General features: G+C 41.3%; 1 protein-coding gene across 1 annotated transcript in view; it reads right to left on the bottom strand.

Annotated features, from left to right (window-relative positions):
• Window positions 1–17001, bottom strand: part of nid1a (nidogen 1a) — a 101709-nt gene that overhangs the window by 64858 nt on the left and 19850 nt on the right. The window contains exons 7-8 of the mRNA XM_060852696.1: window positions 7586–7786; window positions 5496–5732 (exon numbers count right to left, since the gene is read on the bottom strand). Of these exons, the coding sequence (XP_060708679.1) occupies window positions 5496–5732; window positions 7586–7786 (438 nt within the window). The remainder of the gene's footprint in view (window positions 1–5495; window positions 5733–7585; window positions 7787–17001) is intronic.

Consider the following 17001-nt stretch of genomic DNA (forward strand, 5'->3'; position numbering starts at 1 on the left):
TATTCTCACTCCTCTTGATGCCTTTAATATTTAAAAATCCAGTTAAATGTCTATGACAACATATTTCAATTTTATGTGAAGCTGAATATATCAAAAACACTTACCCTGGATGTACACATTCAAAAGCAGACAATGATTCTGAAAACCTCACCGCTGGTCCAAACACATCAGTTTAGGAGTGACACAGTATATCAATCCTCTACATAGTTACTGTTGAAACCCTCATCCATGCCTTTGTCACAGAATTGTGTTGGAAGCCATTCAGTCCAAAATACCTCTTGAGTATTTCAACTTAATGTCAATCTCCTGCTTTTCCACCCCACTCCTGTCCTTGCACATTAATTAAATAGAAGCAATCATCCAATGCCATCTTGAATGTCTCAGCTGAACCTGCCTCTACCACACCTACAGGCAATGAATTCCACACCCTAACTATTCACTCTGAAAAACCTTTTTCCTCAGCTCACTTCTTTACAAGATACTTTAAAAAACTAGGAACACATGAACAGGAGTAAGCCATTTAGCAATTCAGGCCTGTCTCACCATTCAATGAGATCATGGCTGATCTGTGGCCTCACTCCATATAACTGCCTTTGTCTATATCCCTTAATTGGATTAACTAAAAATTCTCTCTCAGATTTAAAATTTACAACTGATCTTGCATCCACTGCTATTTCTGGAAAACAGTTCCAAGCCTCTACCATCCTCTGTATGTAGAGGTGCTTCATAATATTTCTCCTGAATGGCCTGGCCCTAATTCTCAGACTTTGTCCTCTAGTTCTCGAATCTCCAACCAGTGGAAGCAGTTGATCTTATATACCCTGCCTTTTCCTGCTAAAACCATGAAGACTGCAATCAGATCAACACTTCTGAATTGTACAGAAAACAGGCCTAATTTATATAATCTCTCATAATAACACCTTAAGCCCACATATCATTCTTGTAAACCTACACTGTGCTCCCTCCAAGGCTAATATGACCTTGTTATGGTGTAGTACTCTCACTACTCCAAGTGAGGACTAACCAAGACTTTGTATAACTGCCGCATAACGTTTGCATCCTTGCATTCCAGCCCTCTAGACAGAAAGACCAGCCATTTCATTACCTTTCTTGACTATTTTCTGCACCTGTTTGTGAAACTTTAAAGATCTATGCACCTAACTCCCAAGTTTCTTTGAACATTGAATGTATTCAACTTCATTCCATCTAGAAAGTACCCTGATCTATCCTTATTTGGTTAAAAATGGATGACCTCACACTGGATTATACTAAACTCCACCTGCCATAGTTATGTCCATTCACTTAGTCTATCAATAGCCCTAAGTTTATGCTATCATCTACACTGTCTATAATGCTGCCTAACTTTATTTCATCAGTAAATCCTGATATAATACTTCTATACCTTTATAGAAGTCATTTGTGAATAATGTTAAGCTAACTGGTCTGCAATTCCTGGTTTTCCTCTTTCACCTTTCTTAGAAGTGGAGTGAAATGTGGAATTTTCCAATCCAGAACTATAACTCCTGTATCTGGAGAATTCTGTAAGATTATAGTTAGGACGCCTACAATGTGCTCCCCTACTTTCTTTAACACCTTCAAATCCCAGGGAATTTGATATCTTTAATTGCATTAATTTCCTCCCTACCGATGTCTTACTTAGGTTAATTTTATTCCGTACCTGTCATCAATCCACTGTTAATTTTCCTGGGACTTCCAGCAAGCTCTCCTTCTTTTCTACTCTAAGTATTGAGGCAAAGTAATTATTCAACATAAAAGACTAAAAACTGTGGATGCTGTAAATCAGAAACAAAAACAAAAATTGTTGTAAAAGCTCAGCAGGTCTGGCAGCAACTAAGGAGAGAAAGGAGAGTTAATGTCAGAACTACATCTAAAGAAGAGTCACTTGACTCAAAACATTAATTCTCCTTTCTCTCCACAGATGCTGCCAGATCTGCCAAGTTTCTCCAGCAATTTCTGTTATTGTTCCTAATTATTCAACATCTGCCCTTTTCCCATGGCCATTGTCAATAGCCCTACTTTTAGTCTTTAGTTGTCCAACATCTTTACTAACCATCTGCTTTCCCTTTATGTAATAATAACATTTCTTCGTATTGATTTTGAAGTCCCTGGCAAGTTTCCTTTCCTGACGTTTATCACAACTCTTATAAGCTGCTCTGCAGAGAAAGTGAGATTGCTGTTGATCTGGAGAGCAAAATCAAAAAGTGTAGTGTTGGAAAAGTACATCCAAGGAGCAGTAGAGTCAACACTTCAAGCATAAGCTCTGCAACAGGAATCAGCTGCTCTGTTGCCTTTTGCTGATCTATGCATCTTTTCTATTCAATAGGATCTTGGGTTCCTTTAGTTTTACGCTGCCCCTTATCTCTTTAGCTGTCTATGGCTGTTTTCTCTTCTGTGAAGTGGAGCTATTTCGTCTCTGGACATAAATGTTTTCTTCTTGAATCAGTTCCTAAATGGGAACAGTTTCTCCCCATCTACTCTGTCTACTTATCCCACCTCTTTCCAATGATTTAGCTCATCCACAGTTCAATGGTCTGTATCCAATTCAGCCATCACATTGGGACTAGATAGTCTACCTTGCAACATCGTCAGATATTAAACCCAATTTGAAGTCACCATCCTTATTTTCAAATCCCTCTAAGGCCTACCAAATGTCTCAGCTCTGCAATCCCCTCCTGCACTGCCAACTACCAAAAACTCTGTGCTCATTCAATTCTGGCCTCTTGTGCACTTCAATTTGCTTTTCTTCAGCCATGCAAAAAAACACTACTATTATAGGGCAAGTCAAACAGAGAACAGCCAGGGAATTCCTAGAGGCATGGCAGTCATGCACAGATTCTATCAACAAACACATTGACCTGGACCCAATATACCAGCCACTGCAGCGGACAGCGACTGACAACTGGAAGCGGCAGAGACAAGCCACTATAAATGCCGGAGGAAACATCACAGAAGCGCTTCACAGGAGACTTCCAAGCACTGAGGATGTCATCTAGAAAGGGGACGAAACATTTGCAACACAAACTCCCAGCTCGGCGAACAGAACCACAACAATGCAAAAAGCTGCCAAGGGCCTATGCTCTGAAGTTCCTTAAATCTTGCAGTTTTTCTCTCCTCCTCAAGATGCCCCTTAAATCAAATTTCCGCTGGTGTCTTGATATCTCTCTATGGACCAAATGTAAACTTTTGCCTGACTGACTGTGCTCCTTTAGAGCACCAAGATATTTTGTGATATTGAAAATGCTGTATAACAAAAAGCATGTTACAGCTCTTCTGACCCAAAGCAACCAATTAGGGGCAGCAAGTTAATCTCACGGAAGCAAAGGTCAAATCATTATCACGTCTCACGAACAGCAGGTTTCAAATCTGCACTGACAAAGATTTGAGAATAACAACCTCCTCTCTTAGCTGGTGATGGACAAGGATAATGGAAAATAATGCCTTTAAAAGAACTCAAGAAGAATGAAAGGAAAAACTAGATGTGTACACAATGTTCTATACCATATAATGTAAAAACCACATTGAGTAGCTTCAGAGTATGATGGAATGCTTGTGGAATTTCTCAAACTAAGTTAATACTCTCATTCTCTCAATTTCCATTATCTGACGATTAGTCATTAGGCTGCTCTTTGTAAGACACAATAAAGTACTTCAATCTTTTTTGGAGAATCTTGGCTTAAAGGGCAAAGGAAGTTTTTGGAATATAAAGTCCCAACCTATATTTAGGCTACACTGGAAACTTTGCCAATTCACAGTGATTCCCACTGAATTAATTATAGATAAAGGTCAACTCTAAACACATCTTCAAATTATTCATTCACCTTTCAAGCCCAAATCCTATCTTCTACTGTAGGAGCCCCTGGATGGAAAAAAAAAGTTCAATTACAGGCACATTTTAAAATCTCAAATGAATAGCCTCTACCCACATTGCTGCAATTATTGATCTGCTCAAATACATTCTCACCTCCACTTTTGATGTCCTAATCCCTACCAAAACCATTACATGCTCTCTTGCCATGCCCATAAACCCTTGTTATGGCAGTCACCTACACTCCCTTTGGTCCAAGAGGCACAAGTTGAAAGGATAAATCAGAATTCATCCACCGTTAGATTTGGTTAGGTGACTTCAAACACTCTCAGGTTCTGCCCTTGTGCTCTAATACAGCTCACTGCTTCAGGATCATTTTAGAACCCACATTTTCTTTTCTTTAAACCATGTTCTTAAACCCCGTTCACTGTCCTCTACAGCCTCAACTCCAACAAGTGGAAAAAGTTTATGGACTGTTTAAAATTAAGATTGAAATAATCTCATTGGCAGTCTTTGCCACGTTAAGGAACATAGAAAATAAGAACAGGAGTAGGTCATTCAGCCCTTCGAGCTTCGTCTGCCAGCCAAAATGGTCACAGCCTATCATCCAACTCATGGCCCTGTTACTGTTTTTTCCCCATACCTTTTCATCCCTTTAGCCCCAAGAACTATATACAAATATTTCCTGAAAACAGTCAATGTTTAGCCTCAACCATTTTCTGTTCTAGAGAATTCCACAGGCTCACCACTCTGAGTTAAGAAACTTTCCCTCATGTGAGCCTTGAAGTGCCTACTCTGTATTCTTAGACTGTGACCCATCATTCTGGACTCCGTGATCATTTGGGAGATCCTTCCTGAAGTTACCACCAATTCCTGTTACAATTTTATGGTTTCTATGAGATTCTCCCCTCATTCTTGTAAACTCCTGTGGATTTAGCTCTAACTGATCTAATCTCTTTTCCTACATCAATCAATGTACATTCCCTGTTTTTGAGATTTTAATGGTCAATCCTGCTCTAGGCCTTAACTTGAGCCCTACATTAGTCTCATCTATCTCTGCTCAATCCTTCCCAGAGGTCTTTTTTCCCACAAGACCCTTGTGCTGCTCCTTTGATCCTGTTCCCATTAAACCAGTGAAGCCTTAAATACACTGACTGGTCTCTAAATGGAACTGTACCAAAGGTATCGTATTGATTCAGGAACACGGGGAATCAGAATTACTAAATGGATTTATCCACCCCAAGCTCAACCAATTATTTAATATGCTGGTAGGTCACCAGGAGAGGTGCAAGCACAATGGGCCAAGTGGCCTCCTTTTGCATTGTAAAACTGCAGTTATGACCACTGCATTTAATTATAAGTGGGCTTGAACGGTATGCCTTCATGCTGTAAATTCCATGCAACAGGATGAACAACCATTTTTCTTAATTAGATATTTCATAATATCTCCAACAGGGCTGACAATCAAGATTATTTTTAAAGAGTCTGAATTGAAACAAGTCAACCCCATTGTCATGAGCATGTAAAAATAATCTCTCTTTATTCTACACTCAAAAGCAAATGTTGTACTGTAAAACTGGTAATTAGCTAACAACCATTCATTGTGCATCTCTCTTTTGCAATGTAGTTTGAAATTGTACTTCACTTGGTAAATAGTACAGACAAATACCTTGAACTGGCCCAATCTTGTTGCTCATTGCATATCGGAGTATCTGCTCATTTTTATCATACAGGACAAATGTGCGGTCAACAGACAGCTGCTGAGTGGCAGGTGCAAGTCGTGCATCATCATCATCATAGATACAGCCCTGGAAGGTGATAGTCTGTTTCAATTGGAAGGAATGGCTCCGTGAGGCTCCACCAGGAAATTCTATTGTGTACTGTATGTTTGAAGAGGAAGTGATCGCTGGAGGGAGAAGAGAATAAAGATAATCATTCTCAGATTTCAGGAATCAGTTACATTGTTAAACAAATATTTTTTTAAATAACTTGATTTCATACCATGACTTTCACAACCTCATTATGATATCTCAAGCCTGCTCCATCATTTATTAATATCATGGCTGATCTGATTACACTATTTCTGCACCGACAACTTTTCATCTCCTCACTTAGTAAAGATTGACCCACATCTGTCATAAAAATATTCAGATTCAAAGACTCATGATCCTCAGTAAACAAAAAAAGGCACAATTGGGGCTGGGTTTAACTGGGGGAAATGAAGTTGAGAAGATAAACCTTCACGGTCACCTCAGGTGATGCATGAATTGATCCTGGATTGTTGACACCATTCTGCAATGCAAGCAACTAAGCTAACCATCCCTTAACTGGGCAGAAATAACACACTGAGTGGTCATGAAATGCCAGAATGGATTTGGAGGAAGAAAAGAAACTTCAAGGAATTCCATCCATCCAAGCTGATAGCTGATCTAATATTGTGACTTGCACCATCAATCTCATCAGAAGCACAAAACATAGTGCACCACATTATCTACAAGTTATAAAACATCTACATTTAATATGATTAAAAGGAGTTGATAGAGTACATCAGAGGGAAAATATTTCCTGTGGTGGATGGACCTCAGAACAAAAGGAGCATAATCATAAAACTGGAACTGGCTATTCAGAGAGTAATGTCAGAAAACACTTTGGAGATGAAAGAACACATTTGAAGATATGATGTGTAAACTGAGAAATTTGCTATAAAAATAATAAATGCTGGAGAAATTCAGCAGGTCTGGCAACATCTGTGGAGAGAAAAACACTTAACCTTCCGATTCCAATACGACACTTCAGAACAAAAAAAATGTTGTTGAATGCTCAGAAATGTTAAAGGGCATGCATTTTCTGAACTACAACCACTGTTTAAAAAGCAACAATCAATGTTTGTAATCCTGATATGGCAGAAGGAAGCTAGTCTGTTGACTGCTGATTTTCTGAAAGAGCCATTGAATTAATCCCACTTCCTGCATTTTCCCCAAAGCCCTGGAAGTTTCTCCTTTTCAAGTTCGCACCAATGCAATGTATGTTACTATTATAATGGCCATGTCTGCGACACACCACTTTCCCACACCCAGTGGAAATCAAACAGGATTGTAATTGCTTGTTTGTATAATCCTCAACACACAGATTTGTTAAAATCCTGTCTACAACGGAAATATCCAAGGAAATTATTTTTTAAAGTAAATCACACAAAGCATTTCTTTCAGTGAACTGCCACTATAATTTATCAACTGGACTTTGCTTGCAGCAGTGTCTTGGAAACTAATATTAAATTCTTACATGACATGCACTGGCATGTTAAACAAAGTCGTTATCAGGCCTGGTTATAATAATGGAAGCAAACTATCAATATCTGTCAATCATTTGGTTAGGGCCTTGCCAGTGAGCCTAGGAGGTAGCTAATAGAACAAAACTGACAGATTGAGCTGGGGATCCTCTGTGGTACCTGGCAGTGTTCCTGCATTCATCAAACCACCAGAACATAAAAGAGAAAAAACATTCCACATCATTTCTCCAGCAGCTGACAGCTGACACAGAACTAGTGGAGGGAAAAAGATAAGTTCTATTCCAAAGGTGACTCTTCTGTAGAGCTAAATAGAAGATGTAATAAAAGGCTTCTACCCAACATGTTGAGTTTTCTTCGCCCATCCATCTGTTAGCTCATTTACAATGGACCTGAACTTGTCAGTGATTTGTTCAATGTTTATCAATATTGTTTGACTATAAATAAGAAAGAGCTTTCCTCTGTTTGCTTACCAGAGCTCGAGTAGTGGTACAATTCATTGTATGGTTCTATATGCACAGTTGACTCCTGTGGAATTTCAGGGACTCGTCCTTCTAGGGAGGTGGTGATGGTGAGATGGTTATGCTCATCAATACCACTGAACTGTTGATTGATGGTAAGCTTTTCATTACCAGGTGTAAAAGTCACCTCCGCTCGACGGCTGAACTCACCACCTGGTGGGAAATAAAACATCAAGACCAGCCAGTTACAACCAGTATCACAACATGGAATAACATATGGCAATATAACAATTCAAATTTATATAGCATCCCTCATGTCTGGAGTCACTGCAAAGAACTGGAAGCAGTCACACATCTGATACTCAGCTACATAAAACAATAGGTCAAGTTTGGTCAAAGAGCTGTGTTTTTTTGGGGAGGTGTGTCCTAAAAGAGGGGGTGAAAATGCACCAGAGGTTTATAAAGGCAATTCAAGAGCTTAGGGCCCAGGCAAATGAAGATACAGCACCTGATAATAGCCTCAAGCAAATCAGCGATTCACAAGAGAAATGCAGTGCTCTCTCAGCAGGTTGTATGCAGTGGAGGTGATTATAGAGACAGGGAGGATTGTGGGACTGGAACAGGTTACAGAGTGAGGGAGGATGGGAGAGGTTCAGGGAGGTTACAGAGAAAGGAAAGGTTGTAGGGTTTGCAAGAGGTTACAGGAATGGGGATGAAATGACATCAAGAACTCCAATGCCGAACCCAACAATCCAGTGCCTGATGTTGTATGGGGCAATACTGTAGCTAAGGACTGTTCACGTGTGTACAAAAGAGTGATTTGGTGACAGGATACCAGTCTCTGTCAAGTTATTTCAGTGCCAACAAAAGGAAAGTTGCTCCTTAAGAAATTCACTAGCAACAGTCCTCTTAAGATTGGGGTAAGCATTTCGTAGATCATGCCTTTTGTTTGGATAGCTTGATTCATTCATTCTTGATGTCAATGACTGTGCCCAGTATGTGGAAAGAGTACGTTTTTTTTCCCAGGCAACCGACATTGTGGCAGACGAGAAACATGTAATTCCCTAGATTGATTTGTGGAGCTGCAGCTTTTTCTGCTCTTAAGAGTCTAACTTTCCCTGAGGTACCAGATACTAAAATCTTTCAAGAGTTGACTGACATAGTTAAGGAACATTACGATCCCAAACCTCCTTTAATTCTGAGATGCTATCACTTTTACTTGGCAATTCGAGAATGTGGGATATCCATATCAGAGTTTTTGACTAGGTTAAAACGACTGGCAGAAGCCTCTGAATGAGTTGCTTAGAGACCATCTGGTTATGCGAGATGAATGATGTAACTATGAATGATGTAATACCTGCTAGCTGAAGCTCAACTTGACTTCAAACAGGATTACAACTAGTTTTGTCATTGGAAAATTCAATAAGTGGAGCACAAGTTGCAAGGTATTCCAATAGAAGTGGACAGGGGAAACTGAGGACTGCAGACACTGAAGGTCAGAGTCAAGATTAGAGTGGTGCTAGAAAAGCACAGCAGGTCAGGCAGCATCCGATGAGCAGGAAAATCAATGTTTCCGGCAGGAGCCCTTCATCAGGAATGAGGGTGAGGGTGTCCACTTCCACCAAGATTAGAGTGGTGCTGTGCCTTTTCAGCACCACTCTAATCTTGATGGAAGTGGACACCCACACCAATCTGACTGAGTTTGGGAACACCATTTGACTGCAGAAAATTGCATAGCCTCACTCAGGAAATATTCTGATCACAGTGACTCTGGGTCTGCCCACAGCAAACCCCTAAAACAAAGTCAAGCTTTGCTGAAAGGGTTAACATTTTCTAAAGATTCTGGCTGGCAAGTTGCTGGTATATGGACTCAAGATAGCAAACTGTCCTGCTAGGCCTAAATTTAGTAAGATTGTAAGACAGACCAGTACAGAACAACCTTGATTATATGAATGAGATGGGCGGGCAGTATTTTGTTCAGATAATTGATTGTTTGGATAGCTAGTTCAATGCCTCTCCTCTGACACAGTTTTCTGAAGTTTCCTTTTTCCCCTCTCTCTCAGGATTTGGAGGAGCCGGTGTTGGGCTGGGGTGTATAAAGTTAAAAATCACACAACACCAGGTTATGGTCCAATAGGTTTATGTGGAAGCACTAGCTTTCAGAGCATCGCTCCTTCATCATCTGCTTCACGTCAACGGGATTGACAGAGTGAGCACTTTGAGTCTGCTCCCCATTCAGGAGACCAGGCAGCAGCCCAGTGGGTCAGGAAACACCATCCCCTCCCCCCCATGTAGTATGCTTTCAACTCTCCACATTTCCAGCCAGAGGATGGACTGAATTGGCCAAATGCCTCTTATCTCTTCTCCCCAATGGGACTCCAGAACAAAATGAAGTAATGGACTGTGACCTCCTGGTTAGACACAGCCACTATGTTATCTTTAAAACAAAACATGTTCAAAAACTCATCTCCTTTCAGATTTGGAGACTTCAAACGTGCTGTCGAGAATGTGAAAAGTACAAACCAAGTAAGGGACTTGCAGTCTCTGATCTTTTATTTTCCATTTGTTTGCTGCTCAGAGGCAGGTATTGGGATGGTGTGAATCAGATGGAGATTTGTGTCAAACCCATTTTCCTATTTCCTCACAGAAAATTGACAATTTTCACATCTGTCAGTTGCAAAGTTAGGGGATTGCTGCAAAGCTGCTCTGTGTGTGTATGTGCTCTGAAAACAGTTTTAACACAGCTCCCCCACCTCCACTCTGTTAGGGTTAGAAATCACCATTGAGAAAGACACTATGCAGCGCTCTGAATTTGCACACTGTGTCATTCTGTCTTCGTTTAGAGAGAGAGAGCGAGAATCCAGGACTGTTCTTGGCAGCGTTTCTATAAACCGAATTCACTTTTAATCATTGTAAACAAAAGAAGCGATCGTCACATCAGTGTCAGTAACACCTCTTTGATGTAACATGTTTACAGGAGATTTTGTTCAAATAATCCAAAATTCAGATAATTGATGTTCGGATAACTGAGGATGTTCTGTATTCAGGAGTGTATCCTGGAGAGTTCATACCCTGTAAAATCCCCCTGCATCTAGCATGGAACAGTTTAAATTGTTTAGCAACATCCAAGTCAGAAGCGATCAAGATAAATGTCTAGTTAAACAGGCATCTGGTTCTAATGGAGGTCGATACTGGGGGGGCCATATCAGTGATCACAGAACCAGTTTTTTAAACAAAGTTCGCTCTGAATACCAACCCTTAACTTTGTACAAGACCACAGCTAGGCTGAGCTCTTACACCGGGAAAACGTTACAGATTATGTGTAAAACTTCAGCGAAGCAATTGGGTCAGTTAGCAGTGATTATAATAAAAGGCTCAGGCTTAAGTATGATGGGGTGAAATTGTTTGCAACAGATTCACCTAGATTGGTTCAAAGTTTTTCAATTAGAAAATAGCTGCCTGAATGAAGTCCTAATTAAATACCTGGAAGTATACACAGGAAGGGTGAGGGATGATCAGAGGAGCCAAGGCAACTTTGCATGTTGACCAGGTCACAATTGCATGATTCCACAAGGCCCATCCAGTGCCATTTGCCTTACGGGTAAAAGTAGAAGGAGAAATCAGAAGGCTGGAAAATGAAGGTTCTCAAAGCAGTCTAATTTGGGTAACGGGCAGCACCAGGTGTACCAATTTTGAAGCCCGATAGGTGGGGATTTTAAACAAACAGAAAACCATTTTTTTCCAGCTGGATAAATATCCAATCCCTCAGATGGAGGATTTATACACAAAGCCGACGGGGGACGGGGGAGGGCGCTGTCCTTCATGAAGCTGGTCATAAACTGATTATGTGCATTTCCACTTAGACCAAGATTCCCTAAAGTATGATATAATTAATAACTAAGGGCTTGTACTGATATATGAGACTGCCATTTGGGGTATCGTCTTAAAAGACACAAAAACTGCAGATGCTGGAATCCAAGATAGACAAGCAGGAGGCTGGAAGAACACAACAAGCCAGACAGCATCAGGAGGTGGAGAAGTTAGCGTTTCACATGTAACCCTTCTTTCAGTCCTGAAGCGAGATTACACCTGAAACGTTGACTTCTCCACCTCCTGACACTGCCTGACTTGCTGTGTTCTTCCAGCTTCCTCCTTGTCTAGGTGGGGTATCATCAGCCTGTTCAATTTTTCAGCGGATGATGGGGGACATTTTGAAAGGTCTACCTCAAATCGCCATTTGCCTAGTGATGTTCTGATAACAGGGAAAACTAATAAAGTGACACTTAGAGAACTTGGATGTTGTCCCAAACCATATTTCTAAGAGAGGTATATGCCTAAAAAGGGAGAAAATGTGTGTTCCACAAGTTACCTACTTGGGTTACAGAGTTGACAAGAGCAGATTGCACGCATTGGACAATAATGTGAGGGTGATCAAATGTCTGTTCAGGAGCTTAGGACATATTTTGGTCTGGTAAATATGATGGAAAGTTCATATATAACCTGGCATCAACTCCTTAATAAAGGGTCAGCCTTGAAAATGGTCGCATAGACAAACCCTAGTTTTCAATAAAGGAAAGGAAATGGCTATCATCCTCTAGGGTGTTGGCACACTGTGATTCCAGGAAGGATCTAGTATCGACATGTAATGCCTCCCCATGTGGCATCAGGGTGGTATTAGCTCATACCGCCGTTCCCTCACCACCAGAAAAAATTCACCGCCGCTCCCTCACCACCAGAAAAACCACTCATATCATTTATTGTATCCGTTGCTCCCGAAGCGGTCTCCTCTACATTGGGGAGACTGGGCGCCTCCTAGCAGAGCGCTTTAGGGAACATCTCCGAGATACCCACACCAATCAACCACACCGCCCCATGGCCCAACATTTCAACTCCCCCTCCCACTCTGCCGAGGACATGGAGGTGCTGGGCCTCCTTCACCGCTGCTCCCTCACCACCAGACGCCTGGAGGAAGAACGCCTCATCTTCCACCTCGGAACACTTCAACCCCAGGGCATCAATGGGGACTTCAACAGCTTCCTCCTTTCCCCTTCCCCCACCTCATCGTAGTTTCAAACTTCCAGTTCAGCACTCTCCCCATGACTTGTCCGGACTTGTCCAACCGGCTTATCTTCTTTTCCACCTATCCACTCCACCTTCTCCTCCCTGACCTATCACCTTCATCTCCTCCCCCACTCACCCATTGTACTCTATGCTACTCTCTCCCCACCCCCACCCTGCTCTAGCTTATCTCTCCATGCTTCCAGCTCTCTGCCTTTATTCCTGATGAAGGGCTTTTGCCCGAAACGTCGATTTCGCTGCTTGTTGGATGTTGCCTGAACTGCTGTGTTCTTCCAGCATCACTGATCCAGAATCTGGTTTCCAGCATCTGCAGTCATTGTTTTTACTTAGCTCATAGGTGGCCAAATGGAGAGGAATGCCCAATAGCTTATGCATCTAAGACTTTGGCTAATGCAGTGCGTAAATATGCCCAGAGAGAAAAAGGAGGATTGCTGGTCATATTTGGAGTCAGGAAGTTCTATCAATACCATTATGAACAAAAATTCATGTTAATCACAAACCCCTACTCGGTGTGCCTAAAGACGACTAAGCAGTGCTGCCCATAGGTTTGTGCTGCATTCAGTGTTGGGCTATAATACTAAGTGCCAATAATTACAAGTTGGAACACTGTCTGGGAGGCAGAGTAGTGGATGCAGATGCATTGAGCTGTCTCCCGTTAATAGATATAGCACTGGTGGTAGCCACCATGTAAGAGTCTGTAATGATGATGCATTTTATGGACACACTCCTCTTCACCACCCCCACCACCACCCCCCACCCCCCACCCCCCCTCCCCCGCCAAAGTCTTAGCTAACATCATCAGATTTTGGACACAAAAAGATCCAGTCCTATCCAAACTGAAAGGCCTGATATTAAATGGGGGGAATCCAAAGGGCTGGCAAACTAGATTTAAATCTTTTTGGACCTGGACAGACCAGCTCACAGTTGAGGATTGGATAGAGTTATGATAAGTCAGAGTGATTGTCCTGAGCAAACTCCTGAACTCTGGCTGAACTCCACAAGGGTCATCCAGGGGTCTACAAAATGAAGATGTTGACAAGATGTTCTGTCTGGTGCCACAGGATTGGATGCAGAAATAGCTGTGTTAGTCGGGCATGGCACAGTGTATCAACAAGGACAAAAATTACCACCAGCAGCTCCCCCAGATCTACAGCAATGGCTGGGTAAACCTTGGACTCCATTACATGTCGATTATGCAGGACCTTTCATGGTATCAATGCTGTTGGTCATTGGAGATGCCCAACTCTTGGCCATACGTACATAGGGTCCATTTGTCAAACACTGGGACAGTGATAGAAAAATTGCACATATCTTTTGCAACACACAGAGTCCACTAGGAGAAAGTGAGGACTGCAGATGCTGGAGATCAGAGCTGAAAAATGTGTTACTGAAAAAGCGCAGCAGGTCAGGCAGCATCCAAGGAGCAGGAGAATCGACGTAGAACGGCTTATGCCCGAAACGTCGATTCTCCTGCTCCTTGGATGCTGCCTGACCTGCTGCACTTTTCCAGCAACACATTTTTCAACACACGGAGTCCTGCAAGTGTTGGTTACAGATAACGGGTCGTTGTTTACTAACAGGGAATGTGGTTATTTTTAACAGGTCGAATGGAATTTGTCATAGAAGGGCAGCTCCATACCAACCATCATCCAATGGCCTGGCAGAAAGAGTGGTCCAAACTTTGCCTCGGTAAAACGCCAAGTTCTAGTTTGATTATAGGACCCTCCGACATGCAACTGCAAGGATAGCAGCAGCAGAGTTGCTAATGAGTAGAAGACTTCGCACCAAGTTAAGTCTGATCTTCCCATACTCAAGGCTCTGGTGCCTGACTCTATAGGAGGTAGTACTATAATCAAAACTGTTCATATGTAAATAAACTTGGTGACGGGATACTGGCCTCTGTTGAGTTATTTAAGGGGGAGATGAAGTACTGAAGCAATTTGAACACCGGTACTAAATATTACAGGCAAGGCAGTGGGAACTGATGATTAGAACAGGAGATGGACTCAGAAACACAACACGTGCAATACAGTCTTGCAGTGACAGAATATCACTATTCCGCAAGTTCCCTCAAGAGGTTTGGATTCAATTAATATGCTAACCATATGGATGAAGACAGATGTTATAAGTTCCCAAATGATCGTAGAACATACAATGATCTGCAATTTTGCAAATGTTCCACTTTGGCCGTCAACAGAATTTCCATAAGGATTTCTTAAATTTAATCACAAGGCCAAACTTTGCATATTGGAGTCCATGTTGTAACAAAAGGGCATTTCCTGTGTTCAGACAGAGTTTGTTCAAACTCAGTATATGCAACATGAAAACACAGTTCCTTTTTTATTGCTATATAGGACGTGAGTGCCACTGGCAAGGACATCATTTATTGCCCATTCCTATTTATCCTTGAGCTGAGAGGTTTGTTCAGCTATTTCAAATTGCTGTGGAGTCACATGTAAGCCAGACCAGGCAAGGATGACAGATTTCCTTCTTTGAAAGATGACAATTTATTTTTAGTGACAAATGACAGTGGTTACATGGTTACTGTGAGACTAGTTTTATTTAAAATTGCAGATTTTACTGAATTCAAATTATACCATCTAGCATGGGTAGATTCAAATTCATATTCCTAGAAGATTCCTGAAGAAGGGCTTATGCCCGAAATGTCGATTCTCCTGCTCCTTTGATGCTGCCGACCTGCTGCGCTTTTCCAGCAACACATTTTTAAGCTCTGATCTCCAGCATCTGCAGTCCTCAATTTCTCCTAGAACATTAGGCCTAGTTCTCAAATTATTCTCAAAGTGTTTATCAGCAGAATTTTCTAGGTAACGTACAATGAAAAAGATGACAGTTCTATAAACATGCAAAAGGTTAGAACAATCTGCAAAACCCTGAAATGGATTGCTGCAATTATCTTCATAGCTCCTCCAAGCTAAATTGTTCATGTGGCTTGATGACCTAAACAGTGTTGATATTCTTGAAAAGGATCAGTTACCCCAACTAATCCTTTTGACACTGAAGAAGATGCTAAAGTTCATATTCCAGCCAAAGAGCCTCCCAAAACTCAGGAGCATAAATACAAGATAGTTTCTTCTGATTGTTAGATTTATTAGTGACTATCTTAACTCAGAGTGAATAGGGAATGCAGAACTCACCACCCAAAGTGACCAGTTACTGTGCTATAAATTATATGTAGTTCTTTGTAAGAGATGTGAAATACAGGAATTAGGTTTAGCTCACAGCACACAGATGGAACTGGAGGAGGCATCTGATGTTTAAGATGACTGAAGTAGACATACTTTCGCTGGCAGGGAGTTCAGAACAACAGGCCTAATATTAAAATTTGAACTAGGCCACTCAACAGTGAAAGCAGAAGGACACTTTCACTCAAAACATGAACAGTATGAACACTCAAAACAGATTGATGAAGATAGCTGCCTGTGAAAAGCCGAGGTTGTGCCTGGAGTGCAATTTGCAGAATCGAGGGGAATGTAGTCCCAGGGAAGGAGAATGATCAGGCAGAACATGAGCAGTTAAGACAGTCCATGATGGAGCAGCACGAGGTTTCAAGTTCAATTGTAAACTTTAAGAAAACAAATTCCTGGTCTCTGACCAGATCATAATTTATATTTGATAGTCTGGTCTGGGATCATATCATGGACAACACAAAACTTTGTCCATGGAAACAAATGCTGAGAAAGGTTAGCTCAAGAAAAGAGAACATTACAGCAGTTAGATTTTCTTTAGCCCTTCACTTCTATTCCACAAGTTTAATGGAGCTAATAATTTATGGTAAAAGATGTATTTGCAAACTGTCACTGAAAGATTAACATTTCCATCTGTCTTTTCTCTTACTCAAGGAGCTGCATTCCTCTAGTGGGATGACAGATCTGGCACTGTTTCAGTACTCCTGGTTACACCATTGTAAACAGAAAGATTCAGTAGTTTGTTGTCGACAACAGAATTTGGTCATTTTTCTGGGAAATACTGTAACACAGGCTCCAGAAAACAATGATTAGTGATTGTAGCAAAATGTGTCTCTATTAAATTTTACAAAAAGGTTTTTAAACTATTCTCTCAAATTGTCATGGATATAAACCTCACCATTACTGACATTTGGATCAATCTCCCTCATTCTTCATATTTCGTGTCAATACCCAAACCTTCCTATTGTTATCGTTCCCAGAAAACACATTATCCCAGCTTGCTCTGCAGCATTTAATCAAAGTTCCCTCCCCTCTCCACCTATCAACTTCGTCAAATGTTAACCAGTTATTTCATTTCTGCTTTAGAGACTCGTGTCTGCACCAGACCCTTTGTAGTCCTTTATCTTCCCATCATTTCCTATA

The sequence above is a fragment of the Hemiscyllium ocellatum genome, chromosome 3 (assembly GCF_020745735.1).
Source record: "Hemiscyllium ocellatum isolate sHemOce1 chromosome 3, sHemOce1.pat.X.cur, whole genome shotgun sequence".
NCBI classification, from domain to species: domain Eukaryota; kingdom Metazoa; phylum Chordata; class Chondrichthyes; order Orectolobiformes; family Hemiscylliidae; genus Hemiscyllium; species Hemiscyllium ocellatum.